Source organism: Aythya ferina (assembly GCF_964211825.1).
Source record: "Aythya ferina genome assembly, chromosome: 3".
Classification (NCBI taxonomy): domain Eukaryota; kingdom Metazoa; phylum Chordata; class Aves; order Anseriformes; family Anatidae; genus Aythya; species Aythya ferina.
Window position 1 is genome coordinate 23,011,869 of NC_140298.1, and position 23,810 is coordinate 23,035,678.

General features: G+C 36.8%; 1 protein-coding gene across 3 annotated transcripts in view; it reads right to left on the reverse strand.

Moving 5' to 3' along the window:
• The window catches only part of WDR26 (WD repeat domain 26), a 33,697-nt gene that overhangs the window by 5,637 nt on the left and 4,250 nt on the right, over window positions 1-23,810 (reverse strand). The window contains exons 4-14 of one of the 3 annotated variants that reach the window (XM_084515546.1): window positions 18,767-18,903; window positions 18,045-18,142; window positions 17,086-17,242; window positions 15,444-15,500; window positions 12,676-12,814; window positions 8,478-8,618; window positions 6,957-7,076; window positions 6,017-6,162; window positions 5,392-5,470; window positions 4,689-4,818; window positions 821-1,006 (exon numbers count right to left, since the gene is read on the reverse strand). In XM_084515546.1, the coding sequence (XP_084371672.1) occupies window positions 821-1,006; window positions 4,689-4,818; window positions 5,392-5,470; window positions 6,017-6,162; window positions 6,957-7,076; window positions 8,478-8,618; window positions 12,676-12,814; window positions 15,444-15,500; window positions 17,086-17,242; window positions 18,045-18,142; window positions 18,767-18,903 (1,390 nt within the window). The other 2 variants (XM_084515547.1, XM_084515545.1) reach the window with 2 other exon arrangements.

The following is a 23,810-nucleotide window of genomic DNA, read 5'->3' on the forward strand; positions in this document are numbered from 1 at the left end:
ACAAGCAGGACTGGCAAGGCTGGTCCACCTAGTCCAATACTAGAAGCAGATGCGTCAGAAAGCACAGGAACAGTAAAAGGAAGTAATCCTTCTATATATCCTTCCAACTTTCAGCCACTTTCACCTAGTGGACATTCTAAACTAGAGGTGTTTACTCGTCTACTCACACTTCATGGATTTCTCCTTGATTGTTTTGTTCAGGTTCCCCTTGAACTCATGTCCATGCTTAGTATTCACTGTAAGTTTTTAGCATGAGATTGGATGTGTAATGACAGAAGCCTATAGGCTGCAGAACAATCCCCTAGTCGTCATCTTGTTAATAGTTCTAGGGGGGTAGGTAAGAAGGGTTGGGAAAAAGTGTGCATTTTGACAGTGAAAAAAGTTGCACTTATTTCAGAAGCATCACTCTCCTGATAACATCAGATGGTTAGGAAAAAATCAGTGGTGTACAGATTTTAGGGTGGAAAAATTTCAGTCTCTCCACATTTTGGAGATTACTTTTATAAGCACAGTAACACCACTATTTGTTTTCCAGTGTAGTCAGAACGCACTACTCAAATTTTAGTAACATTGCATGCACTTGAAGCATTGAAGGCGGCATTTCTAAGAAGTCTACCTAAGTCACTTAATAAAATACTACGGCCTCAGTTGACACCACTGTTTTCTATAGGACCTTTCTGTAAAGGCAATGATTCTAACCCAAAACTTGTGGGCATTTTTCTATTCTATTTATGACACAGAAAATCCACCAAACCAGCTGCCTTTGACATACATTTTTATTGATTAGAAAACATACACACATGCACACACACACCCTTACCTTCAATATCCTGGTTGTCTACGAATGGCGCTGGTCCCCATATTCTAACAGTACCATCATCAGAGGCACTGGCCATCATGGATGGAATCTGCGGGTTCCAGCTCACACAGTTAACAGTACGTGTGTGCCCTGTCAGCTCCGCAATTGGCAGCTCGCTACGCTTGTGCCAAATATATACTTTGTGATCTAAACAAAATATGCATTTTGAAAAACATGAGAAACATTGCTCCGCACAAACCAATTTGTCATATCAAATAGCACTTCCACACCTAAAAAAGCATTAATGTTGTCAATTCTAAAACCCACATCTGTTGAATGTGCAACGGCACTAAACATTTTCTTCTAAAAATGATCAAAAGAACATGGGCAAGGTTCTACCACAAAGGGGCATGCTTCCTTTAAAAGACTTGCAAGAAAAACATTCAACTGCAGTGCAAATAACCTAGAAAGACAAACTGAGCTACTCTTAAATTAAGGACATGGGGTAGTAACATTATTCAGAAGGAACACTTGCAGAATTTTTTTTTAAACAATCATATTTACAGATTAGTACACGCATTATAAAGTCACAAGTGTTAAGGCAGGATATTGACTGTATGAAGTAATGAAGTGCTGATGAGTAATACCTAAGTATCCCATAGGGCATCCTGATCTCTAAATTGGAGAGAGAGGGATTTGTAGGGTGGACTATTCAGTGGATTAGGAATTGGCTGGATGGCTGCACCCAGAGAGTTGCAGTCAATGACTCTATGTCCAGGTGTCCCTCAGGGGTCTGTATTAGGATCAGTGCTGCTTAGGATCTTTAGAAGTGACACAGACAATGGGAACAAGTGCACCCTCACAAGTTTGCAGATGACACCAAGCTGAGTGGTGCAGTTGATATAACAGAAGGAAGGGATGCCATCCAGAGGGACCTGGACAAGTTTGAGAAGTGGGCCTATGGGAACCTAATGAGGTTCAACAAGCCCAAGTGCAAGGTGCTGCACCTGGGTCAAGGCAATGCCAGACCTAAGTACAGGCTGGGAAAAGAACTCATTGGGAGCAGCCCTGCAGAGAAGGAAAAGCTTGACATGAGCCAGCAGTGTGAGCTTGCAGCCCAGTAGGCCAACTGCATCCATCAACAGAGGAGTGGGCAGCAGGGTGAGGGAGGGCATTGTCCCCTTCTGCTCTGCCTTTGTGAGGCCCCACTTGGAGTGCTGCTTCCAAGTCTGGGCCCTCCCCCACCCCAAGATGGATGTGGACCTCTTGGTGTAGGTCCCAAGGAGGGCCACAAGGATGATCAGAGGGCTAGAGCACCTCTCCTATGAAGAAAGACTGAGAGCTGGGGATGTTCAGCCTGAAAAGGAGGTTCTGGGGAGAACTCACTGCAGCCTTTCAATACTTAAAGGAGGCTTATAAAAAAGATGGAGAGTAACTTCTTACTCCAACAGACAATGACAGGACAAGGGGGAATGGTTTTAAACTAAAAGAGGGGACATTTAGATGTTACGAGGAAATTCTTCGCTCAGAGGGTGGTGAGGCACTGGAACAGGTTGCCCATAGAAGTTGTGGATACCCCATCCCTGGAGGTGTTCAGGGTCAGGTTGGATGATGCCCTGGTCAACCTGATCTGGTGGCTGGCAGCCCTACCTATGGCAGGGGAGTAGAGCTAGATGTTCTTTAAGGTGCTTTCCAACCCATGCCATTCTAAGATTCTATGAAGTTCACAGCTCTACAGTTAATGAAATGTGTCTTGGTACTGAAGACCTGGAAATATTCCACTGCAAGTGCAAACTGAGAAAGCGAGTGATGACAACAAGGCTCAATGTCTGAAATCGCAAGCTATTACTGTCTGACAATTAATTCTTGCGTTGTATTCAAGACATTGATTTGTACTTAAAGCAGATGCAATAAACAATCCCATAGATCTTATTTTGTGATAGGAAGCTTTTAATCATTTTTCTTTTAGCAAAATGCTTGAATTAGAATAGTGGAGTCAAACACTCCATTGCATTTTGTTTGTTTGTTTTTAAGCATTTTATAACCAACCACATTTAAGAATAAGTGACTAAGTCAGGATTTTTTTTTTCCAACTGTAGATTAGCAGCCTTTAACAAACCTGTGGATTGATCTCTCTAGGAATGTCTTTGGAATATTCCAAACACATCTTTATAAACTGAAAAAGTATGTGCCACTAATATTACACAAAACCTTAGTATTTAGTACTAACAGATGAAAATATTTTAATTCAATATATTTGGATGGTTTTAATGTAGAAGTCATTCTGAAGACTTAGCAAACAAGTCAATCTTTCTCTATTCCTCCTCCCGGCCCCTTACAAAACAAACTTGCTCTCTGACCTACCTGCTAGAATAGCATCATGGAATCATATTATAACTTAACTGTCTTCTGCTGAGTCAGCTCATTTGAGTACAACACCTTTATATACACATGTATGCAAACATTTTGGTTGAGTTTACATTCCACTTACGATTTCAAGAGACTAAATATCCATGCTATTCATCAAATAACACAATTCACTCTCTGCTTTAACACTGGACACGCAAGCCTCTGCTGCCTGGGAGAATCAAAGCCTAAACACAAACCAGTATTTTGGTGCTTGTCAGAATGCCTGTATTTTGTTTTGGAAAAAAAAACAAAAACACAAAACAGTTAACTAGATTAAGGCAGCGGTCAACTTCCTTCTCAGAAAGAGACCTCCATTTTCTTCCTATTGATAAAAGTGTTAGAAAAAAAAACTAGGTAGCTGACAAGGCATCTTCCTAAATTCAAGAGGTCACCACAATGTAATCTGTTACGTTCTTGTTTGTTTCTTTGCTTTATTTTGTTTGTTTAAACATAGAGAGGGGTTTTCTGAGTAGCCACATTTTCAACAGTTACAAGTTGTCACAGAGACAACAGCCTCAGACAGTCCAAACCTAAGTAAGTAGATTTGTCTAAGTTGATCTAAGTAACCCTCAGCTTCTACCAGTGCTAGGTGGTTTTAGACACCAAACATCTAAATAAATAGAAAAAAAATAGGTGCGCTGTAGTATTCACACCTACACATTTCACAGCATCTTTATGACTCTCAACAAATCTTGAACTTTCTGGTTCTAAGGCCCCAAACCAATAATTTTGTTCAACCATGAAGAAATTCACACTGAATTGGAAGTACTGTCCTTCAGTCATTATCTTCCAGTGGGTCTGGTAAAGAGTGAAATTTAATTTTGGACATATTTGCTACTCCAAAAAAAAAAAAAAAAGGATAGTAGTAACATCCTAGGCAACACTATGTCCTAACAGCTGTGTGTTACAAAGTACTAACAGTGATTACATACACATTTCAAGTGTAATTCTTAGCCCTGCATAGGCTTGAATATTAAGTGACCTCCACAGGGGGTGATGGCACTATAGTGACAGAACCAAATCAATTCCAGACATGACCTATTAACTAACTTCTTTTTTTGCCACAGACAGTTGAATAAAAATACACCACAAAGCCTTTGATTACCAAGAAAACCTACTAGACAGTGTCAACAACTGCTTGATTTGAGATAACTACTTTGTAATGAAGCTGAATCTACTGAAATTAAAATAATCTTGCCACACCTGTATCTTCAACAGGGGAAATGAAGATGTTACTCCCCAGAAGTATTTCTGATTCAAACCATAAGCCTAAGAGTCATACCACAAAAATAAAAGAGCCCTCAAGAACACCCCACCCACTTTCAATTAACACAGTTCAGATGCTTTAGAGGAGTATGTGAAAAATTTGTTCCAGTTGCTCACTTTCAGAGATGACAGCTGCTAACAACATTATAAAACTAAGGTATAGGAAGGAAGGATAAAGTGTTCTAGTTTTCTGCACAAAAAGGAATGATATTACCTTCGCTGCCACTTGCAATGAAGTCTTCATTATGACCTCCAAAACATGAGTGAATTGTGTAAAATCCTTGTGTAACACCTTGATACTTCCTCACTAAAACTCTGTCCTGTAAGTCCCATAAGTGAACTCCCTGGGAATAAGAAGTACAGAGGATTTTTTTTCTTCAATTGAACATTATCCCTTGCATTCTTTTGAAACAGTAAATGAGTTTAAACACAATGAAAACATACTTTTTACTAGATCAAGAAAGTAAACATATACCAGATTATTAGCTTTAACTTCCAATCTATGGTCCCTTCTATTTTGAAAACTCATTCTCACAGAAGGTTCCCAAAGTAGAAATAAAATTAAAAACAAACAACCCCCCCTCAATTCTAACACCCCTCCCCACCCCCCCACTAAACATAACCTGCCACAATTCTTGCTGCATCTGGCTTCTCAATGTTATTGCCAGATACTAAGATTTAACAATGCATTTTTCATAGTATCAAAGCCTTTACCATAAAAGTCAAAAATTCAGTTTTAAGAATAAGATCGCCTTCTTGTCAGAAAATGCCACAATACATTTAAGAACATTAAGGCCTCATATTAAATAAATACAACTATATAACAGCAAGTATTCCAGCTTCCATCAAAATATTTAAAAACAGTTAGTACTTGCAAGCAGGCTTATTTGCATTTCCATTTATTATCACCAACTCACCTGAGTTGCTACATTTAACAAAGCTAAGCGGCCATTTTTTGAAATAGTAAATGACATTATAGGGTGATCTTCTTGTACTCTGAAATCGTAAGACACATCAATGTTAAGAGTACACTTAAACAAAGAATAACGTACACCAAGACAAAAGGTATGTCCTGTCTCTGCAATATTATTGTCAGGTATAGACAGTGTTGAATTTGAAATTATATTTGAAATTAGGTATATCTCAATGTCAATACAAGCCAGGACTGCAACAGTTTGTTAGTTTGCTAATACTTATGATAAAACCCAAGACCAAAAGGGACCTGAAGGCTCAAATACAGCTCCTAACTTTAAAGCACGATCTACTAAAATACGTCAGGAATTGTGAGGTAAAGATCTCTTAATGATGGAGGTGCCAAAACATTAAGAAACTTATGCCAGTGCATAGAAAGTTATTTCTAATACTTGATCTAATGCTTCTAGCTACAACTGGAAATCACTTAGTTCTTGTCCCATATTATTCTCCTCTTTTAATACTGAGAGCATTTTTAAGACCTTATTTCTCATCCTGCCCCACAAACCCTTTCTCAATCACCTTCTTGCACTAAACTAGGAATTCAAAAGCAAAGAAAGAGGTACTTACATGTTCCTGTCTGTAAGATCTTCAAAGTTATAACCCCGAATTCGCTGGTGTGTGTCTGATGCTAGAACAGTTTTCCCATCACTTAAGCACCAAAGGCATTGTACTCTCACCCCTTCCCAGGAGTCAAGGAGATTACCATCTAAATCCTGATTAGAAAAAAATAAATTGAACTGTTAGGGTCAGATTTCTGAGGAGTTCTCTGACAACTATCTTTTTTACTTTGCTTTCTGTAGCAGCCACGTGAACACAATCTTACCCTTTAACAGAGAGGGCTTAATGAATTAAAAACATGACTTGTGTTAACTCTTGTAGGCATCAGTCCTGGAGAGCTGCGAATCCCTTTCCTTGCACTATCAGATGAGAAAAAAAAAAAACTACTTCGTGTTGGGGAGAAGATCCGCAAGCTCATTTGTGCAGTGTGTGAGGTTTGCACACTGCTGCATCATTCTGAACACCAATTCAGATGACAAATAATCAAGAGTATGGGTGAGGCTTCAAATCACTATCCAAAATCAACTCTATTTGTGTATTGAAAATTTCCAATTTCTAAGCACTAAGTAAAGACAGCATGCAAAAAACTAAGAATGACATAGTCAAAATTCTGTGGAATAAATGATATTTGTGGGCAAAGGCATAAACATGAAACGTTTTCATTAGCATATTTTCTAGAGCAGTTATGATAAAATTCCAGCCCACAAATCCTCCTTTCAGCAGAGGAATCTCTTTGCAAAAAAAGTTCTTGAACCCTTCTAACTATTACACACAAACAGAAGTGCTGCAAGGATCAGAACGTTTTTGTTTTAAAAATAAACTTCTATGTCTGAAAATCAAGTTATTTTTTAGTGTACACGCACAAGAAAAAAATAGAACCTCAGATTTGACTGTGACAAAATGTTTCTTTCTAGCTTTATTTTCAGTGGGACAGATGCAGAGAACTTACACACTGATAGAACTGTCCACGCTGACCTCCTGTTACAAAACGCTTCCCATCAGGATTCCAGGCCACACTTGTTAAACTGTCTTCATGAGATTGGCTCATCTTTGTCCTCAGCTCCCCAGTCTAGAAAATAAACAGAGCAACAAGGTCTTATACCAGCCAGGAGAACCCTCTCCCCAGAAGACATTGATAACTTTATCTGACATACATAGGGTTTGGAGGTACATAAATTTAAACAGTTTTGTTAAAAAGCAACACAAAAATTATGGATAATGCAATAAAAGGGCAAGAGCTACCACAGTATTTCCAGTGACCTCATATTTGATTTAGGAATTATTTTTTGTCCCTCAGATCAGGACAGATGAAGTAGTGGGTATGTCAGACAACTGTAAGATTATAATTTAAAGAGGGGAACTCAAAGAAGTTGGGAGAAAACCTAAGTACAAGAAGAGACGAGTAAAAATAAAATAAAAGATGGAAAGTGAGAAGGCAGGAGTAGGCCAAAAGAAAACTGAGGTGACAAAAATACAATTTAGTAAAAATAATATTTACAACATTTTCCTCCCTGAGCTGAAGCTCTCCATGCCAAAACTTTCACTCCAGCTCATACTGTTGCTGCTTCACAAGACACTGAGCCAACAAATGGCTTACCACTGCCAAAACAGTAAGGACTTCTCTCTATTCCCTTGTGCCAGCTCGAGTTCTCCCCACTAAGCCAATTTATTTCACTAAGCCAATTTAATTAATTAAAACAGAAAAAAAAGCATTCAAAGGATGAAAAAAGGAAACTTTTTGTTTCTAGGTAACTAAATTAGTTCAGAGTCCAAGACAGCACAAGACTATATAGCCTGCAATTGAGGCAGGGGATGCTTTTGTATCAGCCCAACTGCCCATAAAAATCAACAGCGGGAAAAGGTTTCCAAAGTCATAGAGGAAGTCAGAAGAACTAGACAAATGCCCTAGTATTTGACTGAAAGACAAACTTCTGAAATCTGAAGTCTAAGCCTCTATGAACCTTTCACTAGTACCACTGGGAGGGATACACAAAATAAAAATAGTATCTTTTACTTTGCCACTTGTTAAAATCTTCAGCAATAAATTCCTCCCCTTAGATGATAATTCTGCTATCTCTTTCTCTTGATTTCCTTTTCTTCTCTTCAGCAGTTCCCTATCATCCTTGGGATTTCTGCAATCCCTTCTTAGACACTATTTATCTAGAAGAGATGCACTAGAATTGCTGCAGAGTCCCATGCAATCAGACTTGAACCCTATTTTCAGTATCTGTGCAAAGCAAGTACAGAATTTGTAGACTGACACAGTTTTTTCTCAAATTATGGAGAGAAGAATATCTTTTTTTTTTTTTTTTTTTTTTTTACACTTGCACCTTTGCACAGCAAGTTTTGTGGAAGTAACTTCCTTCATGCTTTTTATACAGACATATATATTTACTAAAAAAAAAAAAAAAAAAAATGGGCAGTAGGCTGATCACAAAGTTTTATTTTGTAACTCTTAGTCACTACTTACTTGTACATTCCAGAGCCAAAGCTCAGAACAATCATCTGGGCCACAGGCAACAAGATAGTTGTCATCTGGACTCCAAGCAATATAAGAGACACCATATGCGTGACCTTCTAACGTCTTAAGTAGTTTTAGCTGGTGAGTATCCTGAAAAAGAGAGATTCTGTTGAGACAATAGAAACAAGCTCCTACTAACTTCACATATACAGTGTGTCCAAGCACAGCAAGGACACTTGGCTTTTTGCATTTTGTCAGTCACATGAACAAGTCCTCACTGAAAAAGCAGCTGCTAGTTTACAGAGTAGGACCTTAAAGTGAAAGCTGCTAAAATCTGATGTGCAAAACAAGAATATTTGGAAGACTAGAACAAAATACCTACAAGATTCTGAATGTGGAGCTTGCAAAATGTCATTGTGTACAGAGTTGTACATTAAATTATACTTGATAATACAGAAACCTCATATGCTAGAACAAGTCTATATACCTACTGGACTATAAAAGTACTATTACCCACATTGTATAGAATTAAGTTAGTTCTTAAACATAAAGCATAATCATGCTGGAAAATTATTATGGTTAAACAGAATTAACCAAAACCTTCACGCTTGCTGAGAAGGGAAAACTTTCAAGTGCTAATGCTTCTATAAACTGTATCTTGAGAGCATCTTACGTGCTGCTCAAGAAAAAGGTTTACAGAAAAATATTTTTAAAAGCATACTTGAGGTGTTTTTTTTTTCTTTCTAAACGCTGCCTACAGCAAGCTGTGCTTTCGTTCTGCCAGATTTAGTGAATAAAGCATACTTTTCTCACACTGACTATCTTACATGACCTTTACACTACAACTGTTCTACTGATGACTTGTCAAAGGAACTTTACTTTCAAGCAGCTTCTTATGAAGGTAATATAGTTATATACTGTGAAACCATAGCTTCCAAATGAATTTGTAGACTGACAAGCTTCCAAAATACAGAAACATGCTGCATAGAACAGATCTCGTTAAACCGCTTACAACAGTTTTTGTGAAGTAGCTTGGAAAAGGTGGTTGTGGGTTGTTTTTGTTTGTTTTTTGATTGGAGGGGGGGCGTTGCTTATACCTCATACTTCTCCAAAAAGGAGTCTGACTCATTTGAAGATGTAGCTTGATTTCTCAAATTCTCTTCTTTCTTTTGTTTTAGCATTAATCAGCAGAGCACCTCTTGACTTGGGATTCTATAGGAAGAACATTATCAACAGAGAAACAGTCTGACACAAAGGTCGGTTTCTTAGGACCAGCTGCGAGGGATTCAGTGATTCTCAGTCAGCCTGCAGCTTTGATAGTTCTGCTAGCTAGAAAACTAAATTCTTCAATAGAAAGTAGGCTAAGAATAATCTTCAAAGAACAGACAAAATAAGCAAATGCATGGAACTACTCAAGACCCCTTTATTATTCCAGGTCTGCATTAGATACTGCTGTGTCTCTTGCTGCACTGATCTGCGAAGAAACTGAGTCACATCTGACTTCATCCCACATCCTGGGGCTTGCCTGCAACTGCTGCATTCCTTTAAATTAATCCCAGTGCAAGGGTAGACAGCCACTTCTACTGCACCTCATTGGAGAGGCAAGAGGAACAGGATGCATACGGTATTTCTCTTCTAATAATAGGACCTGGGACTATCTCTCTCTCACGCTGCTCTCATACTTTCCTCCACATATAGCAGAACTGCTATACCCTATTTTGCTCTCACTGAAACAGCAGTCAATGGTATTTCAGACAAACATCCCCAAATTTAGTCACTTTGCTTCCCACCCTCTACCAGAAGCAATCTCAGTACTTCTATCCCTTACACATAGCTTGCCAGATTTTTGTTATGCAGAACAAAAAACTATTCAGCCTACCAATTTAAGTCCATAGTAGTTGAGCAAGTCCTTGGCTGAAAAGCAAAACACCCATCAATAGCTTTTAGAAAGAGCAGTAAAGAAGAAAAGTTTCTGTAGGAAACAAGTTAAAGGAGAGCTCTATCAAAGAAGATGCACGCTAGATATGCCTGCTGTGCCCATCCTTTGTGTTCTAGAGATTCTGCTGCACTTTTTAAGTCAAATAATGCATTTCACACACAGACCTAGCTCACTCAAGATATTATTTAATGCTGCTGAATCTGCATAAGAGCAGTGAAGTGAACAAATGAAAATGAAAACAGAAGCACAGGATAAGAGTTTAGAAGGGATGTAGATAGGTCTTAAAAAGAAATAAGAAGTTAGTGTCATGAAGAAAAAACAAGGAAACAAGGTTATTATGCTTAGGAAGGGGTGATGGAAAAAAAGGGGGGAAACAAAGGATTCTTTTCACAGTATAGTAATTAATGTGTGAAAGAATACTTTATTTAAAATAGTATGCTCATTTCTCTGGCCTAGAGTTGGATGGATGCTTCCTTATATCCTTTATATACAGATTTAAATAATTCTAAACGCGTAAAGCCTTGAAAACCCAATTAAACTAAACTGTTCAAAAGACATTGTCAACAATGGCTACAGGAAATTTTCTCTGGCAAATATGAAATCAATTAGAGTTATCTGGCTTGATGTTATTTATAAGGCTACCTCCTTGAAATGGTTTCAAAGTTGTTGGGTTTTTGGTGTTTGTTTTTTTGAAAGTACTCAAATACGGAAGATAGAACTCTATACAGCTTTCCTATTATTTACTACAGATTTTGTTCCCATAAAAACCCATGGGCTAAAGTGTTAAAATAATTTAAACACTCACAAAACATCTATTTGGCTCAATTAACTAGATGTTAGCTAGCAAGTAACTATGAAACATACTACCAAGCTGTTGTGTATTAAAACCCACTGATATAAAAGGAAGATGTGCATCTACAGTCAAATAACAGGTCAACAGCAAAATCATTTGATCCTTAATTTACTTGGAATTGATCTGTCTATTAATAAAAATCAGTAAAAATCAAAGTACAAAAGTCAGATTATGCAGCTGTGTATCTCTTGGCTCAGAGCACACTGTCTCCAGTAACAAGCCCCAACATTTCTACTCCTGAAAATTAACACTTGTTAATTTTTAAGAGATATATAACAATTATATACAAGCAAAATGGTTTTAAGTTCTTCTATCTTCATAGGAGAAGAAAGGACTCAAAATTATATAGCTTCCTAACCCAGAGTGGGAGAAAAGAACCAACTTCTGCTCTCAAATCCTACTGAAAGCTAGTATGGGACTGCAAAAGCTTTTCATCTTCCACTTAGCATACCAGTCTGCAGATGTATAATTAAGAACTAAGAATCTTATTTCTGATAGTGTTTTACAAGCATTAACAACTTCAAATATTGTATGCATACGTTCTAGTTTATTCACAGTTGTCAGTTGTTATGAAATATATGGAAATACTGTAAGATATTTCTAAAACACAATTTAAAACAGTCTTAGATTTACTGCTTAAGCTTTTATTTACAAAAGTATAGACACAGGTAGGAAATATAAATTTTGTGTCAGTATAGATATTTAATATAAGAGGAATAGTGCCACATGTCAATATCAAAAACTAAAAACATGGTCTGTATGGAAGTGGCTGGGTATACCTTTGTGTGTCAGTGAATTCTGCAAAGTGTTTGAATCTTCATCTCAAAACAAAGCAAATCACACAACAGCAACTAGCTAGCACAAAGTGGTATAACAATGCAACCTTAAGCACATACAATTTATTACTCAAATAACGTAATAAATGGTGAAATAGATATTTAAACTCAAATACCCTAGTAATAACAGGATAACTGAAGAGGTTTAGTCACATATTTGAAGTACTCTTAGTGAGTGACTTGGAAGTTCTAAAAGAGATCATTTCTCATCACTGCCATGCTCCTTCCGCTCTCACCCAACACTTCTCATGGCCTTCAAGCTGAGAAGCTCCCCTTGATGTCACCAGCAGGCTCTACATAGCAGTGCTGGTTAGGGGCACAGGATCTCCTGTTCCAGGGCAGTCAATGTTTCAGGCACTATAATACCTGGTACATTAGGGCATCAGGTATTCAAGTGCCTTCACTAACTTATACTGACTGTGATCTTCGTTTTTTTATATCCCAAATATGCTAGTCAGTAGGCTACAGTACATACTAGCCTGTCCTACAAAATTCAAGCCATCCAACCAAGAGAAAATAGAGATTGAAGAGGCGAAAAAAACAGAAGTCATACATATTTAAGACATGCTGCACACTTACTGGATCAACCTGCCATATAATAACAGTTGTGTCCTTAGATCCCGTTGCTAGTTTAGTGCCATCATTGGAGAATTTACAGAACCACACTTCATTACAGTGCTCCGTTAGTATCTGCTGTGTGTAGCATGGGAACTGTTTCCTAGGAAAAAGAAAAGGACACATTAAACAGGTTAATAAGAAAGCAGTAAGAGATAGTTCTTACTAGCTAGATTAAAAAACCACAACAAGCCAAAAATGTATTTAGAAGCCAAACCACTTGGAAAGTCTTCAATTAACAGCTGCTTCAAATAAGCACAGAATGAAGTGTCTTATCTGGTAAAAACCTCTTATCACCAAGTAATCATAACTAATCTTAAGAGCTTAGAGCTACTTTTCTTCCCCTCACATAATTCATTTTGCTTCATATAACTTGGAATAAAACTGACCTCATTATGGCAGTAACAGCTTATTAATATAAACGTGTGACGTACAGAATATACTAGAGTTACATACTCATTGAATCATACCTGAAGTATTTTATTTACATGTAAACTTTTTTTTTTTTATTATTCATCTGAGCTATATCTTGCAAAATCCTTAGAAACAATTTTAGATACAAGTTGAATAAAATGATAGTCTTTTTCTTGAATGTGATATTGCAGTAAGTCGTGTTTGTTTTTTATATTTTCTTTGCAGAATACCACATGCAACTTTAAACATCACAAGATAGAACCTAGAACCACAGAACAGTCTGGGTTGGAAGGGACCTTAATATCATCTAGTTCCAACTCCCCCCATTCAGATGGGCTAGCAGTTAGCTGCCTAACCATTGACACTTTTTTCTGAACTGCAGGGGTCCTAGAGGGATTTAGCCTTACGATGAGCTTTTATGTTGCCCAGCACAAAGCAACGCAACTCTGCAGGGACACGAAGGGACTACTGTAACAATAATCTATGTGAACATACAGTTTCATTTATCACTGGAGATAGATAGCCTAAAAAAAATTACTTCTACATTTATGTTTTGAAGTGCATTTCGGTGGTTGCAAGGCTGACAGACACCTGGAAAATGCTTTTTTTTAAGCAGGAACTTCTGCTTAATATGGTGACTACATTCTCTCAGTCTATTTTCTTTTACTTGAAGATGCTTTCTAATGTATGCTTGAAGACCACTGAGCAACACTAAGCCACCATGCCGTCCCTCACTCCCAGTCTTATGACGGACAAGGATAACCACATCGTATATATGCATATTTGCGTTTGGCTTCCTCGGGTATGTTTTTCTACAAAAAGTGAGTAGATAGAGGTCTACTTCGCCTTATTCTGCCTTAATCTGACCAGGAGCTGATTGTCACTAGAACTACCCCAAGCCCTAGGTAAAAAGCCCCACACATGAAATAAAATTTTTCTTCCTTGAAGCCTAGAGGGAGGTTAGACAAGTCCTTACACAGACATGTACACCTACAGGTTTTATTATTATTTAGCCATATTACAATAAGTTAATGTTTTTTCCTAAGAGCAGCAATTCCTTATGGAAAGTAAGATTCTTTATTCGTAACTCATACAAAGTACAAGGGGCACACTCTGTCTCAGGAAAGTCTTTTCCGTATATTTCATTAAAAGAAATACTCTATAGAAAAGAAGTGCTTGTATTGTAAAGGTTAAAACCTTGGCTGCTTTTCTTAAAGACATGGAAAAAAAAAGCAGTGTAATGCTGGAGCACATAATTTTCAGAGTAAGGTGTCATTTAGGTTTCTTAAAAGGGTAGCAAGCACAGTCGATATAGTTGGTGCATATATATCCCATGTTGAACCATGCTATTCACAATCCAGTCAGAACTTTCTGTGGGAGCTGTGGTCTAACTAATCAAACAATCCAGCACGTTTGGCTTCACGAACAGCAAAGAATACATTAAATAATGCTGCAGTCATTCAACAGTTTCTTGTCTAGGTAATTAGATGCTATTGTAGCTCAAAGTTTTGGATTTTTTTTTTTGTTCTATTTCCAATTGTTCTGTTCAGCACAACACAGTTGAGTCATGTTGTTCACATACTCAAAATATCTAATATGTTATCTACTATTGTATATAAAGAAATTTAAAATTCTAAATTCAACACCAAACAGATGCTTTTTTATTCCCTTTATGTAGAATGGAAGACTTATTTTTCAATTTCTGCAACAGTTCTTTTTCAAAAATGCTACACTGACCTAGTAGAAGCATGCATGAATGCAACAGCATTCACTTCTCATTTGGGATTCATTATTTGTTTGTAAATTCAGACTGCAGTATATTTACATGAAAGCTAGAAGAGAGAATTCTGGGGGGAGGGAGGAACAAAAACAAACCACATAACCTGAAGACTCTCAAGGTAAAAAATAAAATTTATATATATATATATATATATATATACACACCCACACACATATATATAAACATATATATAAATAAATATAAATGCTCACCTCCAAGAGCATCAATTGTTACCAAAATCTGATGCACAGCAAGATTGAAAGTCTCACCTTCACTCCCAGCAGCTTCTCCCTTCTACCTCCCACTCTTATGAAGTGATTAGTGAAGAGTTAGTTAAACATTTTACCCATTAGTGCAATTCGAGCATGCTTGCTCAAAATAGTGCCAGAAATCCACAACATATTGATTCTAACTAACAAGGGAAAGTTGTCAGTGTTCCATCATTAAGATATTACAGAACTTAAATTGTCTAAACTATTAGACTACTGTTACTTCTGTCAGTTTAATCAAATTTTGGCTTCCACTGTCTTTAACTCACCTCATTATGCCCAAGCATTGCAGCATGTACAGCACACCACATACTGATCTCAGACCCCTGCAATAGGTAGGTACAATAGGTTGAGTTGAGGACAGAATGGAAGCCTTTATTTTGAAATGTTTTGTTTGTTTGGTATTAGTTTGGCCAAATTTTTATGTCAGCAAATAGATTCATGTAGGTGGAAATCAAGTCCAGCTTTGTCACATATGGCATCTTTTATATCCAAATCTATTTAGTCCATCTTCAGTACACCACGCTCTTTACAGCTGACTTGAATGCTCTTTAAGGTTTGATCGACCACTTTAAACCCCCTACAGAATATCCAGTGCTATTTATGGACTTGGGGAAAGACTAAGCCACTTTCTGTTGGTCTGATTTTAAGACTTGTTTCTGAAATAGGGAAGCCACAATTCCTGCGTCTAACCATTTCCAATAGCTCTTAAATTGGGAAATATTCTAGCAGTTTCTTGTGTGTGGACACTTGACTAACGTGACGTAGCCAAATATAATTTAGTCTAAAAAAAGTTTCCTGAATGAAGTACCAACTATAACAATTTTAAAGCCTTAAGACAGCTTCAGTGAAGACTGCATCTTTAAAAGCAGATTCCATATAGTCAAAGTAGCTGAGTTTAGGAAGTTTCTAAAAACAAAGTTTATCAGACAGTACTTAACTTCCTCAGATGAACTAACCTTAACTCAGAGTCCTCCATAAGTCCAAGTGTTAGCCTACTACATGAAAAAACATGCAAGGGTATCTATCATATGTGATCATGTATGGCCCCTGTTTTCTAGGTGTCCTAACCCTTATTCCTGTATTACACCACGCAGAGCAGTATTCTATAGAAGCTACATGTAGTTTTTAAGATCCTTGGCCAAGTTTTCAATGGATGAAGAAAACCATTCAAGTCAGGTATTTGTTAAAAAAAAAAAATAATAATAATTAAATAAGGAAACAAACACACCACCCCAACATCATCTTGCTTATGTCTACTGTATGATATTTCTAATGTTCAGAAGCAACACTGATACACATGTAGATACATTCAGCTCTTACTACCTTATAAAGCGCTACTTTCGCAATTTTTTTTTTTGTCATTCATACTATATATTAAACACAAGTGTTTTCTGTGCATTTCTATTCTGTCCAAACTTTTGTCTAAAAGCACCTCTCTGTTTACTATCAAAAGCTGAAAGTTGACTTCACAAAGTGTGCTTCGGTAGTCTTTCTGCATTCCAGTAAGCTTGAACGCAGATTCTGAGTACGTAATGTAAAAGTGATTCTCCAGTCAAAACAGAAGTCATGTACTGATGTATAAACAGACTGGCTACCCAAAGTAATAAGCAACAAGCAGTTAAGGCTTAGAATAGTAATATATTCTATTCATTCATACCCACCTGATTAAAATTGTTTAAAGCTTCAGTCTGACCCCGTTAGCCCATAACCAGCTACCAAAGTCTTTCATACACAGTTTCTACTCCATCCCCCCTTCACTCATTTATCAAGAGCTGTCTTTTGCCAGTCAACTGCTGTTAAACCAAACCAGAATATTTTTTCATGCTTCTGTAAATATTAGGTACAATTAAATTACTTTAAGAAATAAAGACATTGCTGTCCAACTTAAAAGTAGCAAGGGCTTCTTACCTACTACAAACATGATCTATAAGCAGCGAGACAGAATCTAGATTACTATCTAGTTTGGTATTATGATATAGGCACCGGTCCCGTTGTAGTTCCACAGCCTGACGTAGCAGGTTCTGTAAACGCCTGGGAGGAAGCATCACTGATGGGGGCAAGTATGCTTTAAAAAAAAAAAAAAAAGTAATTGAAAAATACATTTATCAAGACCAAGTAAAAGCATTTCTTGATTTGAAAGTTTTTAGAAGAAACTTTAGTAAATAAAGCTTAAAAGCTACAAGAAAGAGAGCACACAGCTTATCATATTTACACGTATACACCCAGAATTACAAGCAAGAACTTCTGGTAAGCAGAGCTGTATACAAGTTATTTGTAGTTACAGTATATACTGTCCTGGCAAACAAGCATCATTTACACAAATTCACTCGCAACACAGTATTTAACAAAATCTATCAAATTATAAAACAGTATCAGTTGTGTTCATTTGAGGAATTCTCAATTAGTAATATCAAAATGAACAATTTATTTTACAGCATAGTATTCTTGTTGCAAAATCCATGGTTTTACACCAGTCACGAGAAACTAGAGGAGAAACCAAAATCCAGAGACTACAGTCTCAGACCACTATTAGTCAGTACTGGTATTCACAGTGGTTCCAGGACACACTTAGTTTCAACCTTTCAATATAGCTGGCATTTACAAAACAACCTTCCCCCAACCCCAAAACATGCATTTAATCATCAACTTGTATTATTAATGCATGCAACAGAGCTAAGAAATGAGAGATGAAGATTAGATATAGAAGAACAAAGTGTTAATGGGGGTGCCTTTAGGTGCCTTAACCAAGAACTAAAAAGAAACAACTAGTAAATGCAATTAGAATCAATTCCCTGGAATACATTATTATGTAATGTGTACTGGATTTACAGCGGCAGGAATAAATTCTAAACACCAGAACATCTTACTCTGGAGTTTGTCCAAAAGTTTAGATCTGGAAGCTGTTCCTTTTCCTTCCCACTCTGCTTTTGCACGCAAGTCTTCTGCATGGCTACACATCAGATACCTGTTAAAAATAAAGAAAATAAAAAGCATACGCACACCAACAAACCGAGTCTTTTTGGAAACATTCTTCCCACGTGATAAATAACGCTCTCAATTTGATTCCAGTTCATGTCTTTTGAAATCACTTAAGCTTAGACTGATAGGAACAGAGGCAAGGAACACATACACACATTTCAGAACAGATAGCTACAAATTGTCAATAGAAAAAAAGAGCCACAAAGAGGTTTTTGGAAAGTTAAAAACGTAGGAGTTTCATCTAAAAACAATCCAGACTATTTTCACCTACCTAAGCATGCTTATTCAGTTGTACGATTACAAACTAACAATTCTCAAGATCAGATGAGCGCACATGTATTCATTTGAATTCTGATACATAAATCACATTGCTATTTTGATGCTTATAAGACAGAACATTATCTACTGAACGCTTTTCCTTACTCACCACTTTAGATAGCACATCTCACTACTGGTTATTTATCAGAAGGGTAATAGCTTTAAAACTGAGGGTTGTTGTTGTTTTTTTGTTTTTGTTTTTTTTTTTTTAAAGAGACAGCATAACCTAACAAAAGCTACAGCATTTCTTCAAAAATTCCATAGAAAGAGTTCTCAAAGTCCGAACACTTACCCACTGAGGACATGAATGCGTTCTGTATTATATTTCAGAGGTGTCAGTTCACAGCGTAGAACTTGAAGTGCCTCCAGGACCTTGCCATCCTCCAGGTACTCCAGGTACTTCTGCTGCAGCAGCAAAAACTTCATCCTCTGACATGACAGAAAGCAGCAGTCAGGGGAAAAAGGTTGACTGAAGTTTCAGAAAACGTTTGAGCCTAAACAGAACAGTAGAAACCATTCTACTATGCCCTTCAGAAATCAAGCTATATGTAATGTTTCATCACTCAATTTCTTTTTGTTGGATTTCAACAACACTATAGCAATTAAGTTACTGATGTAGGTATCCTCCTACCTCATTTCTCAGATCCCCCCTTCAAGTTGTCTCAATTTCATATTCACACCCTTTTCACTGTTTTCCAAACATGGAATTAGACAGGCTTCCCAATCTTAGATTCTAACAAGAAAGAAGCAACTGACCCCATATTTAAGACTGCATGACAGCACAGAACACAGCAGGCCAACTCAACAAGTCCTCAAACTGCTTACACCAAAGCGGACATGGATTGTTTGCATAGCTGCATAACATAAGACCTCAGGCAATGTCATTTTTTTTATTGTCATGTTTTATAATTACACGTTAATTTGTTTTCCTTGGGTGTTTTATCATTTTTCAGGAGTACAAAGGAAAAAAAAAATACAGTTTCCTACACTTAGGAATCATTTCACTTTTCAGTTATCAGAAGTAATCACTGTTATTCCACAGTTTTCTTTTCATCCTGTACAATTTTTGATTCTTAAAAAAAAATAATAATCAAGCCTGCTACTCTAACAACTAATATCTATGGATAAAAAAGCAGGCATTAATTTATTAGGTTCAAGAAGCCAAAGTCCTGGAAATTCCTATTTATACTAAGTTCTTAGATAGTTTGACTGTTTCTGAACAAAACCAACTAGTCAGTGTTTGCATATTTTATATATATATATATATGAATATTTATATATTTGTATATATTGCATTGCAGTGTTTGCAAAGTAGTCATAGTTTGCATTACTGCTAGCAGTTGATTAGAGATGCCTTTTTCCTCTTATAAGAACTCACCAAGTTAGAGGAAAATGTACATTCTTAAACATACCAGTGAGAAACAGAACAAATATCAAATGCAGCAAATCACATCTCCTTTACTAATGAATACACAGCCATTTTAATTACCAGTTTCCTTTGCTTCGTCAGATCTCAAGTACCTCACTATTTTCATGCTCATATTTGGTCAATGTTTACTTGTTAGTTTCAAACACACTGCTAGCCTCCTTAAATAAAGGGCTAATTGGGAAGTTTAAGACGTCCCTGTCCTATTAACATTTACATGGAAGTTTAAGGCTTCAAACCCATAAAAAATAAAATTAAAAAACAAAGCAATTTCAACTTCCAGAGACATTCAGTTCTTCAAAAGAATAGTATTTCTATATACAAGGCTACTAAATTACCTCACTACTCTGTGAAGCATAAAACATTGCATAGAAAATTTGTTATTTTATATTTGTTATATAAAAAAAATGATATGTTCAAACATGCCTGTAGCACTCTGTTGTCCTCTATGTGATATGCATTCCTGGATTACATCCCCTATCGATCTCTTTAGTTTATTTGGAATTGTTAGAACTATGTGTGAAAACAGAGCATAACTGCACAGGCCTTTTTTTTTGTTTGTTTGTTTCTTTCCCTCCTCCAGGTAAAACAGCAGCTTTATACTGTTTTGGAGATATGGTCAGAACTAAAAACAAACAAAACCAAAAAAACACACTGACCTCAGTGGTTGATTCCATGCACTAGGCCAGCAGACCTCACGCTGTTTGCTTATACAGCAGCAGCAGGAGGGAAAAGAGCTTCCTTTCCTAGCTGTGTACAAGCTCAGAAGGATGCATGAAGGTGCTCAGACAGTAGTCACATACAATTTTTCTTTCCTCTTTGTCACCTGACATTGATGATAACCACGTAAAAGTTGCCTCATATTTCCAGTTTGTAACAGAAACTAGAATTCCTCCAACTCTTCTTCTCTAGTCACTACATAAAGTGCTTACTAAATTTATATTGTCTTTTTCCTTAAAGACAGATACACATATGGTTACTAATTACTCCCTCTCATACTTTTAGAACTTGGCATGTCAATTTCATTTCTTTAGAGGAAAGTTTAAAAAACAAACAAACAAAGAAAAGAAAAACCTACAAAACATTCTTTGCATTGACAATCCCAACTCCAATTGCATGGAACCATTACAGGCACAGTACCATGCAGAATGCTGCTGCCAAGCCATCCAGAGAAACAGAACTTCAGTTTGGGTTTAGAAAATGTAACTTCCAAGAAAAATCACAGTGCCATGTGCAACTTTGGCATATTAAGAATACAAAAGCATCCAAAACAACGTAGTACCATACACTTCATATAGAAGTCTACTGTTAACATAATGGAGAATAAGAATAAAAGAAAATCAGCTTTAAATTGTAGAACTCAGTCCCTGCCTTTATGCTATCGAAAATGTTGACAGGGAAACTAAATTGGTTTCCTATGCTATTTTGAGCGCTCCAAAACTTACCCTACAGCATGCTCAAACAACACTATGAATACAGCCTCCTTAAAGCAAAGAGTCAGACTTCAGTGACCTTGTATTTCAAACCATTTTTGATATCAGGAAATTCCATCCCTCATAGCGCTTATTTTTGCACAACTACTGTCTCTTGTCTAACAAACGTTTCACTGAATAAGTTACTTTTGCCTTCATTATCTCTCAGCTACTTCTATATGCCCTAGTAATAGCACTGCTAATTACTTGCAGTACCATTTTCTCAGGGTAAATAAGACCACTTTGAGTACAACATCTTTTCTAGAGCCCAAGTAATTTCTTCTAGGATGAAAAAGAATCAGTTATAATGTTAACAACTGTGGAGTAAAAGCAGAAACCCCACTATTTAAGTGGAACACAATGAGCATAAAACTGATCAGATGCAATGCACACATAAATACAGCTTACTCATTATCCAGATTCGTTAGCTGACTTCTGAAAAACGGAAATGAGAATTATTATAATCCAAATTAAACCACGTACAACATAACAGAAGGGCCTGGGATTTGTTGTTCTCATTTCAGCGTTTGCAATGGAAATTCAACATCATTACACTCCTCACTGTTGAACAACGTAAATCCAGATACTACCATCACTTAGCTTATAGCATAGATTCTTCAATCTACAGAAGCCATGGAAGAACCCCAATGCAACAGTATCATCATAGCAGTGTGACTATTCTTGTTCAGTTAGTACCACTTCATCCTGTCTTTCAACTCTATAGAGCAGAAGAGGATAAAGTGCATCACTTCACTGTTTCCAGAAGCTACTATACAAGTGTAAGCTGAGCCTCTGGTCATCCCGGGACAAAATGAAGACAGAATTAATAGAACTAGAGTTGTGTTTTTGGTTTGGTTTAAGTGTATATACTATTAGCATTTTGCTTTCTCTGAACTACAGCCTTCAATTACTAACATGTAGGTTTAGTTCTTTACTGTTTGTAATTAAGCCCCTTGCAGAACCTAAGTTTTATATACACCAACACTAACTGAAGCACTATTTACCAGTACTAGCTAAAGGCAAAAGCCTCAGCAAAACAACAGTAAAAAACGACAGGACAAGAATCCCACCATAGTCAAGAAAATATGCCATTCTGATCGCTGGTTACAGTAGCAAATCTTCAGTAGTTTAAAGACTAAGACACATAAGAACCTAATTTTAAGGATTAGATTTTATTATTTATGACCTCCATATCTTGACAATTTCCAAAACAATTTCACTGCTGTACTAAGAGTCGATAGTTCAAAATAAACACAAATGCTGCTGAAACAACTCTTTGTTGAAATAAAAAAGATAACCAAAAAACATGCTCAAATCATCACCTGTTGTTTCAAGACATACACTCAACACAGTAGCTGTCTTCTTATAAACCTGCAGCACTAAAACTCCTGTTTCCATTACTTTTACCTTTAGTACTTTGATAGTCCTGTGAAAGTACAACACAGATAAATAAAAACACTTAAAACCATCCCAAACCTAAATGTAAGATTTGATAATGTAAGAATAATTGAAAATAGAAATAATTAAAAAAAAAATTATGCCAGACTATTTTCTGCCCTATAGAATTTATAACAAGGCTTCAACCATACCAAGTCTTGTCACTTAAAAAGTAATTTACTCCAATGGGGAACTGTCCCTAATGCTGGTAGCAAGAGAGGCACCCTACAGGCAGGTGGAGCACTTCACTCACATGACAAGATAGGTAACCTATGTTGTATTGCCTGCTGCATGTTGTACACTTCCAGAACTTGGGGAAAACCCAAAGAAGTGAAAAGAAGTAAAGTGCAGACAACTGAAAAGTATATTCTAGACTATAATTACATGCGTGATCCCCAGATTCCTTCCCACAGCCAATTAGTTACCCAAGAGAGATGTTGTACATCTGAGTAGCCCTACACTAAGCAAAACATTGGGCTGGCTTACAGCTGATATTTCCTATGGGTAACCAAAGCAAAAATTGCAATTATCATACTTGAACCAACTCTGAGGTTTTCCTACAGTTTGTCTCAAGACAGCTGTATCTTATATGCTGGAAAAATAAACATGACTAATCAGACGATACTGATAGTATACAGCCGTCAGTTGTGTTGATGCAAACAGAAATAGTAGACTTCCCACACATACATCCACACACCACTTTTTAAAACGCATCAAAAGCTTACAAATTGAGAGCAGACATTTCATCATCAGTGCTATCAACTGCAGAACTTTTAGCACCTTGCAGAAACACGGAAACTAAAACAGAAGTAGAGTTTTCAAGGTACATGTATCACCCCTTCACTGAATAGACATTTCAAAAGAAGTTATATATCCTGGTTATTCTGACCAGGTCACATAAAGAAAAAAAAAAACACATATAAACCACACACACCCTACTTTGTTAAACACCGCGTCATCTAAGCTTCTAGGTACCCATTCTTCTTGTATGCACACATTTT